This window comes from Mauremys reevesii, linkage group 8 (assembly GCF_016161935.1).
Source record: "Mauremys reevesii isolate NIE-2019 linkage group 8, ASM1616193v1, whole genome shotgun sequence".
In the NCBI taxonomy this organism is placed as follows: Eukaryota; Metazoa; Chordata; order Testudines; family Geoemydidae; genus Mauremys; species Mauremys reevesii.
The window spans coordinates 42,967,128-42,983,015 of NC_052630.1; the positions used below are offsets into that span (position 1 = coordinate 42,967,128).

General features: G+C 47.1%; 1 protein-coding gene across 4 annotated transcripts in view; it reads right to left on the minus strand.

Annotated features, from left to right (window-relative positions):
- Positions 1–15,888, minus strand: part of MTA1 (metastasis associated 1) — a 157,790-nt gene that overhangs the window by 55,238 nt on the left and 86,664 nt on the right. For all 4 annotated transcript variants that reach the window (XM_039484276.1, XM_039484274.1, XM_039484277.1 and 1 more), the window contains exon 11: positions 13,455–13,513. In XM_039484276.1, the coding sequence (XP_039340210.1) occupies positions 13,455–13,513 (59 nt within the window). The remainder of the gene's footprint in view (positions 1–13,454; positions 13,514–15,888) is intronic.

The following is a 15,888-nucleotide window of genomic DNA, read 5'->3' on the forward strand; positions in this document are numbered from 1 at the left end:
CAATCAAGGGGGTGGGGGTTCATCAAGGGGAAACAAACACAGCAGTCACACCCTACCCTGGCCAGTGATGAAGCTCGTTTTCAAAGCTTCTCTGATGCGCACCGCTTCCAGGTGTGCTCTTCTAGTCTCCCTGGTGTTTGGCTGCATGTAATCAGCGGCCAGGTGATTTGCCTCAGCCTCCCACCCTGCCATAAAGGTCTCCCCCTTACTCTCACAGAGATTGTGGAGAACACAGCAAGCAGCAATAACAAAGGGGACATTGGTTTGGCTGAGGTCTGAGCGAGTCAGTAATGTGCGCCAGCACGCCTTTAAACGGCCAAAGGCACATTCTACCACCATTCTGCACTTGTTCAGCCTGTAGTTGAACAGCTCCTGACCACTGTCCAGGCTGCCTGTGTATGGCTTTATGAGCCATGGCATCAAGGGGTAGGCTGGGTCCCCCAGGATAACTACAGGCATTTCAACATCCCCAACTGTTATTTTCTGGTCTGGAAAGTAACTCCCTTGCTGCAGCCGTTTAAGCAGAGTATCATAGAATCATAGAATCTCAGGGTTGGAAGGGACCTCAGGAGGTCATCTAGTCCAACCCCCTGCTCAAAGCAGGACCAAACCCAACTAAATCATCCCAGCCAGGGCTTTGTCAAGCCTGACCGTAAAAACCTCTAAGGAAGGAGATTCCATCACCTCCCTAGGTAACCCATTCCAGTTCTTCACCACCCTACTAGTGAAAACGTTTTTCCTAATATCCAACCTAAACCTCCCCTTCTGCAACTTGAGACTCCTTGTTCTGTCATCTTCTACCACTGAGAACAGTCTAGATCCATCCTCTTTGGAACCCCCTTTCAGGTAGTTGAAAGCAGCTATCAAATCCCCCCTCATTCTTCTCTTCTGCAGGCTAAACAATCCCAGTTCCCTCAGCCTCTCCTCATAAGTCATGTGCTCCAGCCCCCTAATCATTTTTGTTGCCCTCCGCTGGACTTTCTCCAATTTATCCACATCCTTCTTGTAGTGTGGGGCCCAAAACTGGACACAGTACTCCAAATGAGGCCTCACCAGTGCTGAGTAGAGGGGAATGATCACATCCCTCGATCTGCTGGAAATGCCCCTACTTATACAACCCAAAATGCCATTAGCCTTCTTGGCAACAAGGGCACACTGTTGATTCATATTCAGCTTTTCGTCCACCGTAACCCCTAGGTCCTTTTCTGCAGAACTGCTGCCCAGCCATTCGGTCCCTAGTCTGTAGCAGTGCATGGGATTCTTCCGTCCTAAGTGCAGGACTCTGCACTTGTCCTTGTTGAACCTCACCATATTTCTTTTGGCCCAATCCTCTAATTTGTCTAGGTCCCTCTGTATCCTATCCCTACCCTCCAGCGTATCAACCACTCCTCCCAGTTTAGTGTCATCTGCAAACTTGCTAAGGGTGCAGTCCACACCATCCTCCAGATCGTTAATGAAGATATTGAATAAAACCGGCCCCAGCACCGACCCTTGGGGTACTCCACTTGATACCGGCTGCTAACTAGACATGGAACCCATTGATCACTACCCGTTGAGCCCGACCATCTAGCCAGTTTTCTATCTACCTTACCGTCCATTCATCCAGCCCATACTTATTTAACTTGCTGGCAAGAATACTGTGGGAAACTGTATCAAAAAAGTTTTGCTTAAGTCCAGAAATAGCACATCCACTGCTTTCCCCTCATCCACAGAGCTGGTTATCTCATCATAGAAGGCAATTAGGTTAGTCAGGCATGACTTGCCCTTGGTGAATCCATGCTGACTGTTCCTGATCACTTTCACCTCCTTTAAGTGGTTCAGAATTGATTCCTTGAGGACCTGTTCCATGATTTTTCCAGGGACTGAGGTGAGACTGACTGGCCTGTAGTTCCCTGGATCTTCCTTCTTCCCTTTTTTAAAGATGGGCACTACATTAGCTTTTTTCCAGTCATCCGGGACCTCCCCCGATCGCCATGATTTTTCAAAGATAATGGCCAATGGCTCTGCAATCTCATTGGCCAACTCCTTTAGCACCCTCGGATGCAGCGCATCTGGCCCCATGGACTTGTGCTCATCCAGCTTTTCTAAATAGTCCCGAACTACTTCTTTCCCCACAGAGAGCTGGTCACCTCCTCCCCATACCGTGCTGCAGAGTGCAGCTGTCTGGGAGCTGACCTTGTCTGTGAAGACAGAGGCAAAAAAAGCATTAAGTACACTAGCTTTCTCCACATCCTCTGTCACTAGGTTCCCTCCCTCATTCAGCAAGGGGCCCACACTTTCCTTGACTTTCTTCTTGTTGTTAACATACCTGAAGAAACCCTTCTCGTTACTCCTAACATCTCCGGCTAGCTGCAACTCCAAGTGTGATTTGGCCTTCCTAATTTCACTCCTGCATGCCTGAGCAATACTTTTATACTCCTCCCTGGTTATTTGTCCAATCTTCCACTTCTTATAAGTGGTTTTTCTGTGTTTAAGACGAGCAAGGATTTCACTGTTGAGCCAAGCTGGTCGCCTGCCATATTTACTTTTCTTCCTACACATCAGGATGGTTTGTTCCTGCAACCTCAATAAGGTTTCTTTAAAATACAGCCAGCTTTCCTCGACTCCTTTCCCCGTCATGTTATTCTCCCAGGGGACCTTGCCCATCAGTTCCCTGAGGGAGTCGAAGTCTGCTTTTCTGAAGTCCAGGGTCTCTGTTCTACTGCTCACCTTTCTTCCTTGTAACAGGATCCTGAACTCGACCATCTCATGGTCACTGCCTCCCAGGTTCCCATCCACTATTGCTTCCTCTACTATTTCTTCCCTGTTTGTGAGCAGCAGGTCAAGAAGAGCTCTTCCCCTAGTTGGTTCCTCCAGCACTTGCACCAGGAAATTGTCCCCTACACTTTCCAGAAACTTCCTGGATTGTCTGTGCACCGCTGTATTGCTCTCCCAGCAGATATCAGGGTGATTAAAGACACCCATGAGAACCAGGGCCTGTGATCTAGCAACTTCTGTTAGTTGCTGGAAGAAAGCCTCGTCCACCTCATCCCCCTGGTCCAGTGGTCTGTAGCAGACTCCCACCACGACATTACCCTTGTTGTTCATACTTCTCTGGATTAAATTTAGACTCAGGTTTTTCTGCAATTTCATACTGGAGCTCTGAGCAGTCATACTGCTCTCTTACATACAACGCAACTCCCCCACCTTTTCTGCCCTGCCTATCCTTCCTGAACAGTTTATATCCATCCATGACAGTACTCCAATCATGTGAGTTATCCCACCAAGTCTCTGTTATTCCAATTAAATCATAATTCCTTGACTGTGCCAGGGCTTCTAGTTCTCCCTGCTTGTTCCCCAGGCTTCTTGCATTTGTGTATAGGCACTTAAGATAACTCGCTGATCGTCCCGCTTTCTCGGTCTGAGACAGGAGTCCTCCCCTCTTGCAGTCTCCTGCTTGTGCTTCCTCCCGGAATCCCACTTCCCCACTTACCTCAGGGCTTTGGTCTCCTTCCCCCGGTGAACCTAGTTTAAAGCCCTCCTCACTAGGTTAGCCAGCCTGCTTGCAAAGATGCTCTTCCCTCTCTTTGTGAGGTGGAGCCCGTCTCTGCCTAGCAATCCTTCTTCTTGGAAGACCATCCCATGGTCAAAGAATCCAAACCCTTCTCTCCGACACCATCTGCGTAGCCATTCGTTGATTAGTGCTTCTGAAGACGCGAGCGTCATGAACCCTTCCCGGCCATCCCATGTGGATGTTGGTGAAACATCCCTTGTGATCCACCAGTGCTTGCAGCACCATTGAAAAGTACCCCTTGCGGTTTACGTACTGGGTGCCCTGGTGCTTTGGTGCCAAGATAGGGATATGGGTTCCATCTATCGCCCCCCCACAGTTAGGGAATCCCATTGCAGGAAAGCCATCTACTATGGCCTGCACGTTTCCCAGAGTCACAACCTTTCGTAGCAGCAGCTTAATGATTGCTTTGGATACTTGCATCACAGCAGCCCCCACAGTAGATTTTCCAACTCCAAATTGATTCCCGACTGACCGGTAGCTGTCTGGCGTTGCAAGCTTCCAGAGGGCTATTGCCACTCGCTTCTCCACTGTGAGGGCTGCTCTCATCTTGGTATTCTGGCGTTTCAGGGCAGAGAAAAGCAAGTCACAAAGTTCCATGAAAGTGCCCGTACGCATGCAAAAGTTTCACAGCCACTGTGAATCGTCCCACACCTGCAAAACTATGCGGTCCCACCAGTCTGTGCTTGTTTCCTGGGCCCAAAAATCGGCGTTCAATGGCTAGAACCTGCCCCATTACCATCAGGATCTCCAAAGCGCAGGGGCTCGCGGTTTGAGAGAATTCTGTGTCCGTATCCTCATCACTCTCGTCGCCGCGCTGCTGTAGCCGCCTCCTCCTCGCCTGGCTTTGCAGGTCCTGGTTCAGCATACCTCGCGCATTCTCGTGCAGTCTGTTTACAACGTCCAAGATTGCGGTATTGAGCTGAGCAGGGTCCATGCTTGCTGTGCTATGGCGTCTGCACAGTTCACCCAGGAAAAAAGGCGTGAAACGGTTGTCTGCTGCTTTCACGGAGGGATGGGCGAGGCTGTACCCAGAACCACCCGCGACAATGATTTTTGCCCCATCAGGCACTGGGATCTCAACCCAGAATTCCAAGGGGTGGGGGAGATTGCAGGAACTATGGGATAGCTACGGGATAGCTACCCACAGTGCAACGCTCCGGAAATCGACGCTAGCCTCGGACCATGGACGCACACCACCGAATTAATGTGCGTTGCGTGGCCGTGTGCACTCGACTTTATACAATCTGTTTTACAAAACCGGTTTCTGTAAAATCGGAATAATCCTGTAGTGTAGACGTACCCTTAGTAATGAAGATCTACTTTCTGCAGCTGAACAATTTCAGCAACAGTACAACAAAGAAATCTCAAAAGAGCTCAGTGACGAGGTCATCTTCCTCAAACAAATATATTCCACTAACTTTAAATTGGATTGCAAGCCAAAGGAATTGCTTCAAGAAATACTCAAATTTGGACTCTCTGGGGTGTTTCCTATGTGACAGTGGGGTACAGGAGTCTGGTAAAAGGCAAATATATTGGCCACTGGATGAATAGGTTTCGGTTTCCTGAATGACCAGAGTAGGGGCTGCACTAGAGCAATCAGAAACCTGCTATAACCAATTAAGACAGGCAGGCTAATTAAGACACCTGGAGCCAATTAACATACTAGAATCAATTATGACAAGCAGACTAATCAGGACACCTGCTTTAAAAAGGACCTCCCCCATCAGTTAGTGGAGGGCGAGCAAGGAGTGGGACGGAATGCTGCTGGAGGACTGAGGAGTACAAGCGTGATCAGGCTTCAGGGGGAAGATCCTGCAGTGAGGATAAAGAAGGTGCTGGGGGGAGGCTATTGGGAAGTAGCCCAGAGAGTTGAAGCTGTAGCTGTCACACAGCTGATAAAGGACACGTAGACAGCTGCTATCCACAGGGCCCTGGGCTGGAACCCGGTGTAGAGGGCGGGCCTGGGTTCCCCCCATCCCCCAACTCCTGATTGGACACAGGAGAAGTTGACCTGGTCTGTGAGCACCACCAGAAGGGAAGGTCTAAATTGGAAAGGGATTAGGCCTGTCCCCGACCCACTAGGTGGGACACAGAGACTGTAGGGATTGTTCTCCATTTCCCCCATGCTGGCCAGTTATGAGGTTCACAATATCTAGGCAAGGCATTCTACAGGTTGACTGTGCATTTTATTGAGAGGGAAAAAAAAGCCTTTTTAAACCTGCTTTTTCATTTGGTGACCTCTAGTTCTTGTGTTTGAGGAGTAAATAACAGTTCCTCAGATTTGCCACCTAAAAAGAATGGCTCAGGTTTGGGAATCTCCCTCACATCCTCAGCTGTGAAGACCGATGCAAAGAATTAATTTAGTTTCTTCCCAATGGCCTTATCGTCTTTGAGTGCTCTTTTAGCATCTTGCTCATCCAATGGCCCCCCTGGTTGTTTAGCAGGCTTCCTGCTTCTGACGTACTTAAAACATTTTTAGCTATTACTATATCAATATCCTCATTTAATATGAGGCACTCTAGTTCACCCACGTTATTTAGACTTTGGCTAGCTGTTCTTCAAATTCTTGCTGGCTGGAGCACCCAGGGAAAAAAATTAGTTGAGGAGGCAAACCGCTGCTCTGGTGCTAAACCCACGAGCTGCTGGTTCTACAAAGAGCTGGATGCGATACTTTATGGTGGCCTGACCTCCACTGCAAAGTCCCCTGTGGATACTTTGTTGGCTTCATTGCCAGTTGAGAGTGGACTGAGCCAGGAGGAGCCAATCTTGGATGAAGAGGGGGAGGTGGAACCAGAGGCAGAGGATGACTCAGAGGCCAGAGATGCACGCAGTCGGGAGCTCTTTTCTACCCTGGAGAAGCCTAGCCAGTCACAGCAGTCAGATACTGGCGAACTGCAAACAGCAGAGGAGGCCCCTGGTAAGTGGATCTGATTTGGGGAATTGCTGAAGCGAGTTGTTGAGGGCAGGAAGGTTGCAGACAGCAGGCTTGTCTCCCACCTCATGCCTAGTTTGAGCAGCAGAACGGGCTGTTGATACACTCCCTCACTTCACAGGAATCTCCCTCAGAAGATCTCCAGGTAACTCTCGTGGAGATACTGGGCAATCCGCTCCCGAGGTTCCTCGGCAGAGCTGCTTTGTTTCTTGCCCCATTAATTAACTTTCCCATGCCACTGTGCCGTCACGGGCAGGGGGACCATAGCTGCCCACAGGCTAGCAGCATAGGGACCAGGGCAGAAGCGGCATGCTTGGAGAAGACCCTTCCCTTGATTCTCTACTCACCCTCAGCAGTGAAATATCTTCCATAATGATCACACTTTCCACAGGAGGTGGAGACAGGAATGATTATCAGGCTCCCTCTACAGTGCTGGCTCTCCCCAAGTGCCCAAGAGCCATGTGTCCAGTGTACAGCAGGGTCCAGGAACACAGTGATTTACCCTGCCCCTCTGGCTACTCACCATTTTGGGGGTCTTGTGGCTTGTGTGCGCTTGCCTGGGGTCAGCCAGTTAGTGTCAGGTGTGAGAGTACTAGCTGTGTTTTAAAGCACTGAAACAGTATTGTCTGTGTTGCAAACAATACTGCTTCTGTAAAATGTTGCATTTAAACTTCTCAGAGCTGACCTTGGGAGGCCAGCTTCCCTTATCGGCAGCAGAACAGTTGCAAAGAATCCAAAAGCAGCCAAGAAGAATTAAGGAGGACTTTATGCATGAGGTTATAATGCACTCTGCCGCCGAGAAAAAGGAATTCAAGGAGTGGCGGGACAGCGAGAAGAGGGAACGAAAGGAGAATGTGGCACACCAGAAAGAAGCCATGGAGCGGCTCTTAACAGTTATGGAGCGCCAAGCAGACATGCTCCAGGCGATACTAGCTCTTCAAACCGAGCAGCTCTGCGCTCCCCCTCTTCTGCAGCCACTGTCGCAAAACTCTTTCCCATGCACTCTGCCCCCGCACCAGACACACACATACAGCCAAACACACTCTTATCAACCTCCTGGCTCCACTCTTTACCCGCAGCATTCCACTCCTCCCTCCTCACAGTCCAGCAGTGTGGACTCCCAATACCCACTGCACTCAACACCCATCCATCTGCAGTTTGGCCCTGCTGAAGTACAGCACCCGCTGCATCATACTCCAAAGGAGAAGGCTGGGCATGATCCCTGGACATACACAAATCTGTAGCCGTCCTGGGACCCTTCCTCCTCTTGAGACCCCCCATTCCCACTGATGAATTTTTTTGTTTGACTCTCTCCTCTGGTTGTTGTCTTTCAATAAAAGAATTGTTTGTTTGAAAGCAATCTTTATTTATTAAGTAAAAGCAAAAAAGAGCACTGCAAAGCAATATACATACAGCTATGTTAAGGCCCCTTCTTGCATCATGTGCACCAATCACCTCCTAGCATTACAAGCACTGCAATCCTGGGAATAGCAACAAATATTACTGGCTTTCAGCTTCAAATTACTGCCTCAAAGAATCCCTGATCCTTATGGCCCCACACTGTGCACTTCTAATAGCCCTGGTCTCCAGCTGTTCAAACTCAGCCTCCAGGTGCTGAGCCTCTGTGGTCCAGCCCTGATTGAAGCTTTCACCCTTCCCTTCCCAAATATTATGGAGCACATAGCACACGGCTATAAACATAGGAATATCATCATTGGCCATGTCCAGCTTCCCATACAGGCAACACCAGCAGGCTTTTAAACGGCTGAATGCACTCCACAGTCATTCTGCACTTGCTCAGCCTGTTGTTGAACCGCTCCTTGCTGCTGTCAAGTTGCCCCAGGTATGGCTTCATGAACCACAGCATTAAGGGGTAGGCGGGGTCTCCCAGGATCACAATGGGCATTTCAACTTCCCCCAGGGCGATCTTCTGGTCTGGGAAGAAAGTCCCTTCTTGCAGCTTCTTGAACAAGCCAATGTTCCGAAAGATGCATGAGCCATGCACCTTTCCGGACCAGCCTGCATTAATGTCTGTGAAAAACGCCCACAGTGATCCACAAGCTCCTGAAGAACCATTGAAAAATACCCCTTGTAATTAATGTACTCGGTGGCTAGGTGGCCTGGTACCAGAATTGGAATATGCATGCCATCTAGTGCCCCTCCGCAGTCAGGGAAGCCCATTTGTGCAAAGCCATCCACAATCTCACGCACGTTACGGTCTTTCTGAGCAGGATGTCAACACGACTCCAATGGTTGACTTTCCCACTCCGAACTGATTAGCGACCGATCGGTAGCAGCGTGGAGTAGCCAGCTTCCACCGTGCAATCGCTACACGCTTCTCCAACGGCAGGGCAGCTCTCATTCTCGTGTCCTTGTGCCGCAGGTCTGGTACGCGCTCATCACACAGTCCCATGAATGTGGCTTTCCTCATGCAAAAGTTCTGCAGCCACTGCTTGTCATCCCAGACATGCATCACGATGTGATCCCACCACTCAGTGCTTGTTTCCTGAGCCCAAAAGCAGCGTTCCACAGTGGTCAGCACTTCCATGAATGCCACAAGAAATCTCATGTTGTACCTACTACACGTGGTGAGATCAATGTCACACTCCTCGACTTTGTAGTTTAAGGAATAACTCCACTGCCACTCGTGACGTGTTGGTTAGTGCAAACAGCATTCTTGTCAACAGCTCAGGATCCATTCCTGTAGCCAGAAAGAGACAGGGCAGGGTGCGCAGTACACAAACCGTTGAAGGATGGCGCCAAATGCAGATGGAAGTACGGGGATTGCTGGGATGCGAAGCGATGCACCACAGGGCATTGGGACAGGACCCAGGATGGCCTACGATCCCTTCTGCCTTCCCACAAGTCTTAGTAGCAAAAGAGAAAAAGGTGATCTGTGGGATAGCTGCCCAGATCACACCGTTCCGAACAGTGCCACAAGTGTGAACATGCTATTGCGCAGGCAGCTGTCAGTGTAAACACACAACAACGGTTTTCCTTTGGCGCTCTCTGAGTGGTGCTGTAACTGCTGGTGCTGTAACTTTGCCAGTGTAGACATGACCTAAGAGGTACTTCTGCCTATTACTTTGGTAATGGGGGCCATATAAGAACCACAGATACTAAACACACAACAGCTTTGGCTCTATTTTCTCTTCCTACCATCTCTTAAGTGCCTTTCTCACTATCAGCACAAGAGGAAACTAGGGTTCCATCAGCTGAAGTGCCCAGAGACCGAGAGAAAAGTGTCCTGAATTAACTGAGGGCAGGTCCATACTCACCGCGCGGGTCGATGCGGTGAGTTCGACTTCTCCGAGTTCGAACTATCGCGTCTAATCAAGACGCGATAGTTCTAACTCCCCGCGCGCTCCGATCGACTCCGGAACTCCACCACTGTGAACGGCGGTGGCGGAGTCGACCTTGGAGCTGCGGAGTTCGACCCCACCGCGTCTGGACGGGTAAGTAGTTCGAACTAGGGTACTTCGAGTTCAGCTACGCTATTCGCGTAGCTGAACTTGCGTACCCTAGTTCGACCCCCACCCTTAGTGTAGACCAGGCCTTAGGGTACATGCACTCATTGCAAACAAGCAAGCAAACAAAACCCTGGAAGATCAACCGTCTCAGAGCCCAGATCAACTGACTCAGGCTTGCACTACAGAGCTAAAAAGTAGCACTGCAGATGTTCCTGCTCAGGCCAAAGCCCAGGCTCCGAAACCCAGTAACGGGGGAGGTGGGTGGAAGGGAAGGTCTCAGACCTCAGGCTCCAGCCCAATAAGGAAGACCTACACTGTTTTTAGCCCTAAAGCATGAACCCGTGTCAGCTGACCAGGGCTCTGAGACTCATTGCTGCAGGGTTTTTTGTTGTTTTCAGTGCACACATTCCCTAAGGGCTTTCTAGATCACTCTTTGCAGTCAAATTCTAGGGCAAACACTGACCAGATTTACTTGCTTCTAGGTGGATCTTGTGTCAGCATTGGAGCAAGTGACAATCATTTATTCCTAAAATGACAAACATGGATCATTATTGTTAAATCTTCAAACAGAAATGGGCACAGTAGTTTAACCAGCCAACGCCACACCAGGTCCTGTTTCTATGCATTTAGGTACTTGTAGTATGTTTATCACTACAGCATGAGTGGAGCCATGCAACTCCTCCCACACCTACCATAACCTAATGAACCACAGTGTCCAAATGTAGTAAAAATCCATCAGAACAAGCACGTGACCACTATCCATAGCTAGGAAGACACAATCCATCAATGTCATGAGTTGTCTCGGTGCCATGTCTTGATCTGAAATTTGACAGGCAGGCAGTAATAGCACTTGTAGGAGACAAGAGGGCTGTGCACAGGACTGCAGCTTTCCATGATGCATGCTGAGAAGGTCAGAAGTGGAGGACAGTGTATGTTACACTTGCTTTAAGGCTTACCTATTACCTAAATTACAGTACATTACCATTCAAGTCACCTGTGCATTCATCCCTAAGTACTGTGTCAAGAGGAGAGGGTGAACGGCATCTGCAAAGCAGAGCTGAAGGTCCCCACTTTGCAGACTGGACTCTTCCACCCATCATCTGTCCCTTCACCAGAACGCTGCATGAGTGCTTGTGCTGAGGGTAACAAGCGGAGTAGGGAATGGCATGTGAAAGCCTTCCCCAGATTAGCTGACTGGTAGACCTGGCTGTAAAATGCCATGAAAGCTTTTGATTGTGGGAGAAAATTCACCACCACAAATTGGGATAAAGAGTCAAAACTTTGACGTCTTTTGCAGGCGGAAACATTCTGAAAAGTTCCATTTCAGGAGAACTGGAAGAATGTTTTGGCTTTCTCCAGGTGCTCAACTCTCTGTGCTGCCCAGCTCCCTGGGAGTCAGACTGCCCAGGTGCCAGGGGAGCCCAGGCTGGCAGGAAACAGCTCTCACCAGCTTACCTGCTGCATTTCTGTGGGAAGACACAATTTGCATGGAACATTTCTTCCATCTGAGCAGCATTTTCCAACAGATAAGCGTTCTGAAAATTTTCAGCCAGCTCTGACTACCCAATATGCTCCACCATCCTCAACAATGCATCAAGCACCATGGGGCAGAACAGGCTTCTCCCCACTTGGGCAAGCAGAACTGTGATGGCAGGCTTAAAAGTGTGAAGTCCTACCAACTGCAGACTGAGGTTACAGCCCTGACCAAGAGAATCAGATTTTAAGAAACAAGGCTCATGGTATTTAAAATTCTTAGCACATCAGAAGAATAAGAACATACAAGGAAGGAGCCTACAGATGTATCCTGCACGGTATGACATCAGCGTAATTGCAAATAACATTACTTTCATGTGTATGTTTGAGGCTGGGAAAAGGCAAACCGTTCACACAGAGAAAATTAACCAACCCATACAGAAAACTACGAACAATTTCATTTATTATGTTTCCAAAGCAACTGAGAGGGGGAATAATTTGTCTTTTCTGTTAATATCCTTTGTATCTACTGTCCAAAATGGCATTTGTTTTGCTGTTATATTATGCATTTATGTCTAATTTGATATCGAGTGTCACCGTGAATAGTATCAGCTTCCATAAAGGATATTACCACTGAATAATAATGGGAGAAAAATTCTATTCAACTTAATTCTGAATATTACATTCTATTTTGGACACTGTTAACAGATTGATATTGGCATGTTGCAAGGAATTCAGAAGAGAGCAACAAAAATGATCAGGGATTTGGGGATCGACTTGCAAGCTCAATATATAAATTTTGATTTAGCTATGGCTGAAAGGACACATGAAAAAAGAGTTCTTAATATTTGAAAGGTAAGAGGGAGAGGAATTATTTAGGGTAGCACACATGGGAGTATGTCTAGGAGTACAGGGAAGAAATTAAGAAAGGGAAAATTTGAGTTCCTCATCCAAAAGCAGATTCCTAAGAGTAATTTATACTACGCTGTGGAACAGATTCCAAGGGGAAGTGGCAGAAGTCCCACTGCATTGGATTTTAAGAATTAAATTAAACAAAGCACTAGGAAACACCATTTCTAGGAGTCATCTCCCAGCCAACAAAATCTAGAGGCGGAAGAGACCTATTATTCAGCAACTACTAGCTACCCCTTTTTGTCCATTACACTCCCAACCTAACAAAATTACCAATCCATATTTTGTGTGAAAAATAAGACTGTCAAAAAAGATTTTGTATTTTTTAAAAAGGCTCAAAAATTCTAAGGGCCAAGTTATGGGCAACCCTGTATCAGTGTGCTATACTGGGGTGAAGAGAACACACAGAGCCCCTCCACCCACAGTGCACCCATGCACGAGGCAACCTTAGCCTTGGGATTCCAAGGGGGAAGCTCACCAGCACTGTCTAAAGCATTCCTTGGCCAAGTGGTCTGGCAAGACAGGAGCATGGCCTTGCCTTCCATTCATGTGCAAGCAGCAGTATGATTGCACTAGGAAGAGCAGTGGATGCGCACTCCTAGCCAACTCCACTGGCATTAAGCTTTCCTCTGCAGCACCTGCTCCATGCATTCCCCTGGCTCTTAACAGCCATCATTTCGCCCAATGTGTTTGGTAAGAAACACACAACTCAGACACTTAAAAGGCTAGACATATCATTTACATGTGCATTCATTCCACTGGCCAGTAGGCTGTAAAAAATAGCTATAGATGGTCATTTTCTGGTCAGTCTGTTACAATATAATGCCTTCCATTGGACTCAACAGATGGCAGACTTATTGGGTACAGGTTCCAGGTGATGAACATACATCCAAGTTAGACTGATGGCTAATTTATTCTTCAAAACCAGAATTCCTCCTTACTCACCTATTTAATAATCCAGTTTGTTAATTCTTCTGACGTGGATATTTGATAGCTGCTCTATTTCAGTTTTACAAATAAAATCAATGCATCATACTGCCAGGCAAAGGAGAATGCTACTATATAAAACATCCATAATGAAATGGGAAATTCATCAATAAGGAAAGATACTTACTAGTTGGGTATATACACTTGTTTTAGCTTGCTTTCTGCTTCTGCTGCTTTCAATCGTTTCTTAAACACAAAAGAGAAAGTTAAAGTGAAACACAAAAAATAAAAGACAAATGTTCACACCATTTTAACTGGGAGTCTGGCAATTCAACCCCTAGCACCTACAAGTCTGTTAACGAACAGGAATGAAATTCACTTCTTGGCATTAGCAGCAGTCATGTATTCCCTTTCTGATACAGAAATATCCATTGAAAAATCAACTGTAGCCATCAAGAGTCAACCAAAGTGTCTTCTGTGAATTCAACCAATCCGTTTCCAAAACCACAGTCAGACAACTTCTCATAAAGGACACTCGTTGCATCCTCTTTTAGTCCAACAGCAATGTGTGTGTTCAAAGAAAGATCTCTTAAGCGTTCTGGGCTTTTTCTCCTTGTTAGCTCATACCCAACCAGAATGAATCTGAACTGGTACAACATCTTATTTACTCACTCTCCTGACCAGCTGCATCATTTCAAAAACTGTGAAGAGATTTTTGTCCAAAAAGGAGATGCTATGCCTATCCTATGCATGTTATCTATCAAAGGAATGGAAACATGCATTGTTTCCATAACATATACAAACTTTGTTGGAGACCTTCCCAAAATAAGTTTGCAGCATAGGGTTATCACATCATTTATCTAGTAAACAAAAGGTCTGCAGTTTGTAAATGAAGCAGAAACACACACATTGGAGATTTTAAGATCAAGGGCTAGACCCAAGGGTTTGCAATGATCTTGGGGATTCTTCACCTTGCCCTGGAACACATGGCTGCAGGTCACTTGCCAGGATTGTCTGGCTATATCTCACAATCATTTCCCTAACACTACGGGGAACTCAGGCACTGGTGCACCTTGGTGCCTCCTATTCTCTGACAGTCTAGTCTGCTATGGGCTGTAATAGCTGAAATTAGATCAAAGTGTTGGGTTCAGTGTGCGGTGCAGGGTAGTGTTAGTGGCCAGTGATACACAAGAGATCAGACAGATACACAATTTTGACTCTAATAAACTAGGGAGTGGGCAGCACAATTTTCATTGGTTGACAGACTTCTCACAGAGAACAGCCACCTTGCCCCCACTTCCAGGGGGCTGTTTTCATTGTATAATCAAGGAGTACCTTACAAAAGGAAGGAGACAAGCAGATTCCCCTCAAAGCATCTGCCTTAGCAGCAGTACACGGAAAGTGTGCCTATCCAGTATCTATCCCCATAATGATAGCCACACATAGCAGTAAAGAAGCAGCCAACCACTGTGCCAGTGGTGCCCACAGTGGGGAGAGAAAGAAAAGGATAGGTTCCTGTCAACATTTCCCCATCACACCAGCTTCTTTCATTGTCCCAAGTGCTTAACGCTTTATCTTGCTGGAAGGGAGTGAGTCTACATCTTCCTCACAGAAAGAGTTAGCTGGACAGTCAGTGGCGAGCTGAGAATGTCAATGTTAAAAGCATTTGATACAGTGTGTGTGTTTGTTCATTATGTAATCTGTCTGATCCATTTGTAGTACCACCATGAAAGTGTTCTACTCTGAAAAGGGATGGTAAAGGTGGCAATACAGGGCCATAACTCCAGGCCAAATACACATGGGCCAGTCATCTATCCTTACCCTCAGGCAAAGTCTCCATTGGAGAGAGTTAGCAGAATATGACTGTTGTACTCTTCTCTCAAGTACAACTGGATTGTAAAATAGAGTATTAGATCTAAATATGTCAAATATCAGAGGGGTAGCCGTGTTAGTCTGTATCCACAAACACAATGAGGAGTCCGGTGGCACCTTAAAGACAAACAGATTTATTTGGGGTTTTTTTACCCATGAAAGCTTATGCCCAAATAAATCTGTTTGTCTTTAAGGTGCCACCAGACTCCTCGCTGTATTTCTAAATATTATGGTGGTGGGTATATCAGAAATACCTACACTGATCCACATTTATCTTCCTTCGCAACTAACCTTTCTGCCACTCTACCCAACTCTTACAGCTAGTTTTCAGTAACCAGATTTCTACAGAACCCATTTTTGTGTTTCTGTATTGTATTCTATTTAAGGGATCACCTTATCTTCACAGTTAGACAAAGATGGATGAAATGAGCGCAACTAGTGGCCAAAACTGGCTGGTAAGTGTGTGAGTTAAGGAATGCCAGGCATCAACCTCTTCCCACAATACTCCAACTGCACAGAACCACCTCCATATGAACAGCAACCACTTTGCCTCCTCATGGCTCCCAGACTGGAGAACCGAAGTAAGGAACAGTCAATGGAGGGCTGTTTTACACACCATCCTCCTCTCACACAGAAATTCCTGGGTAACTTCCTGCTAAAATTAATGCTGACCTTAAATACAGCAACATACGAAGATTTTAGTTTTGTTCCCCTTCCCACACTTTTGAGACAAATTCCAGAGAGTCATT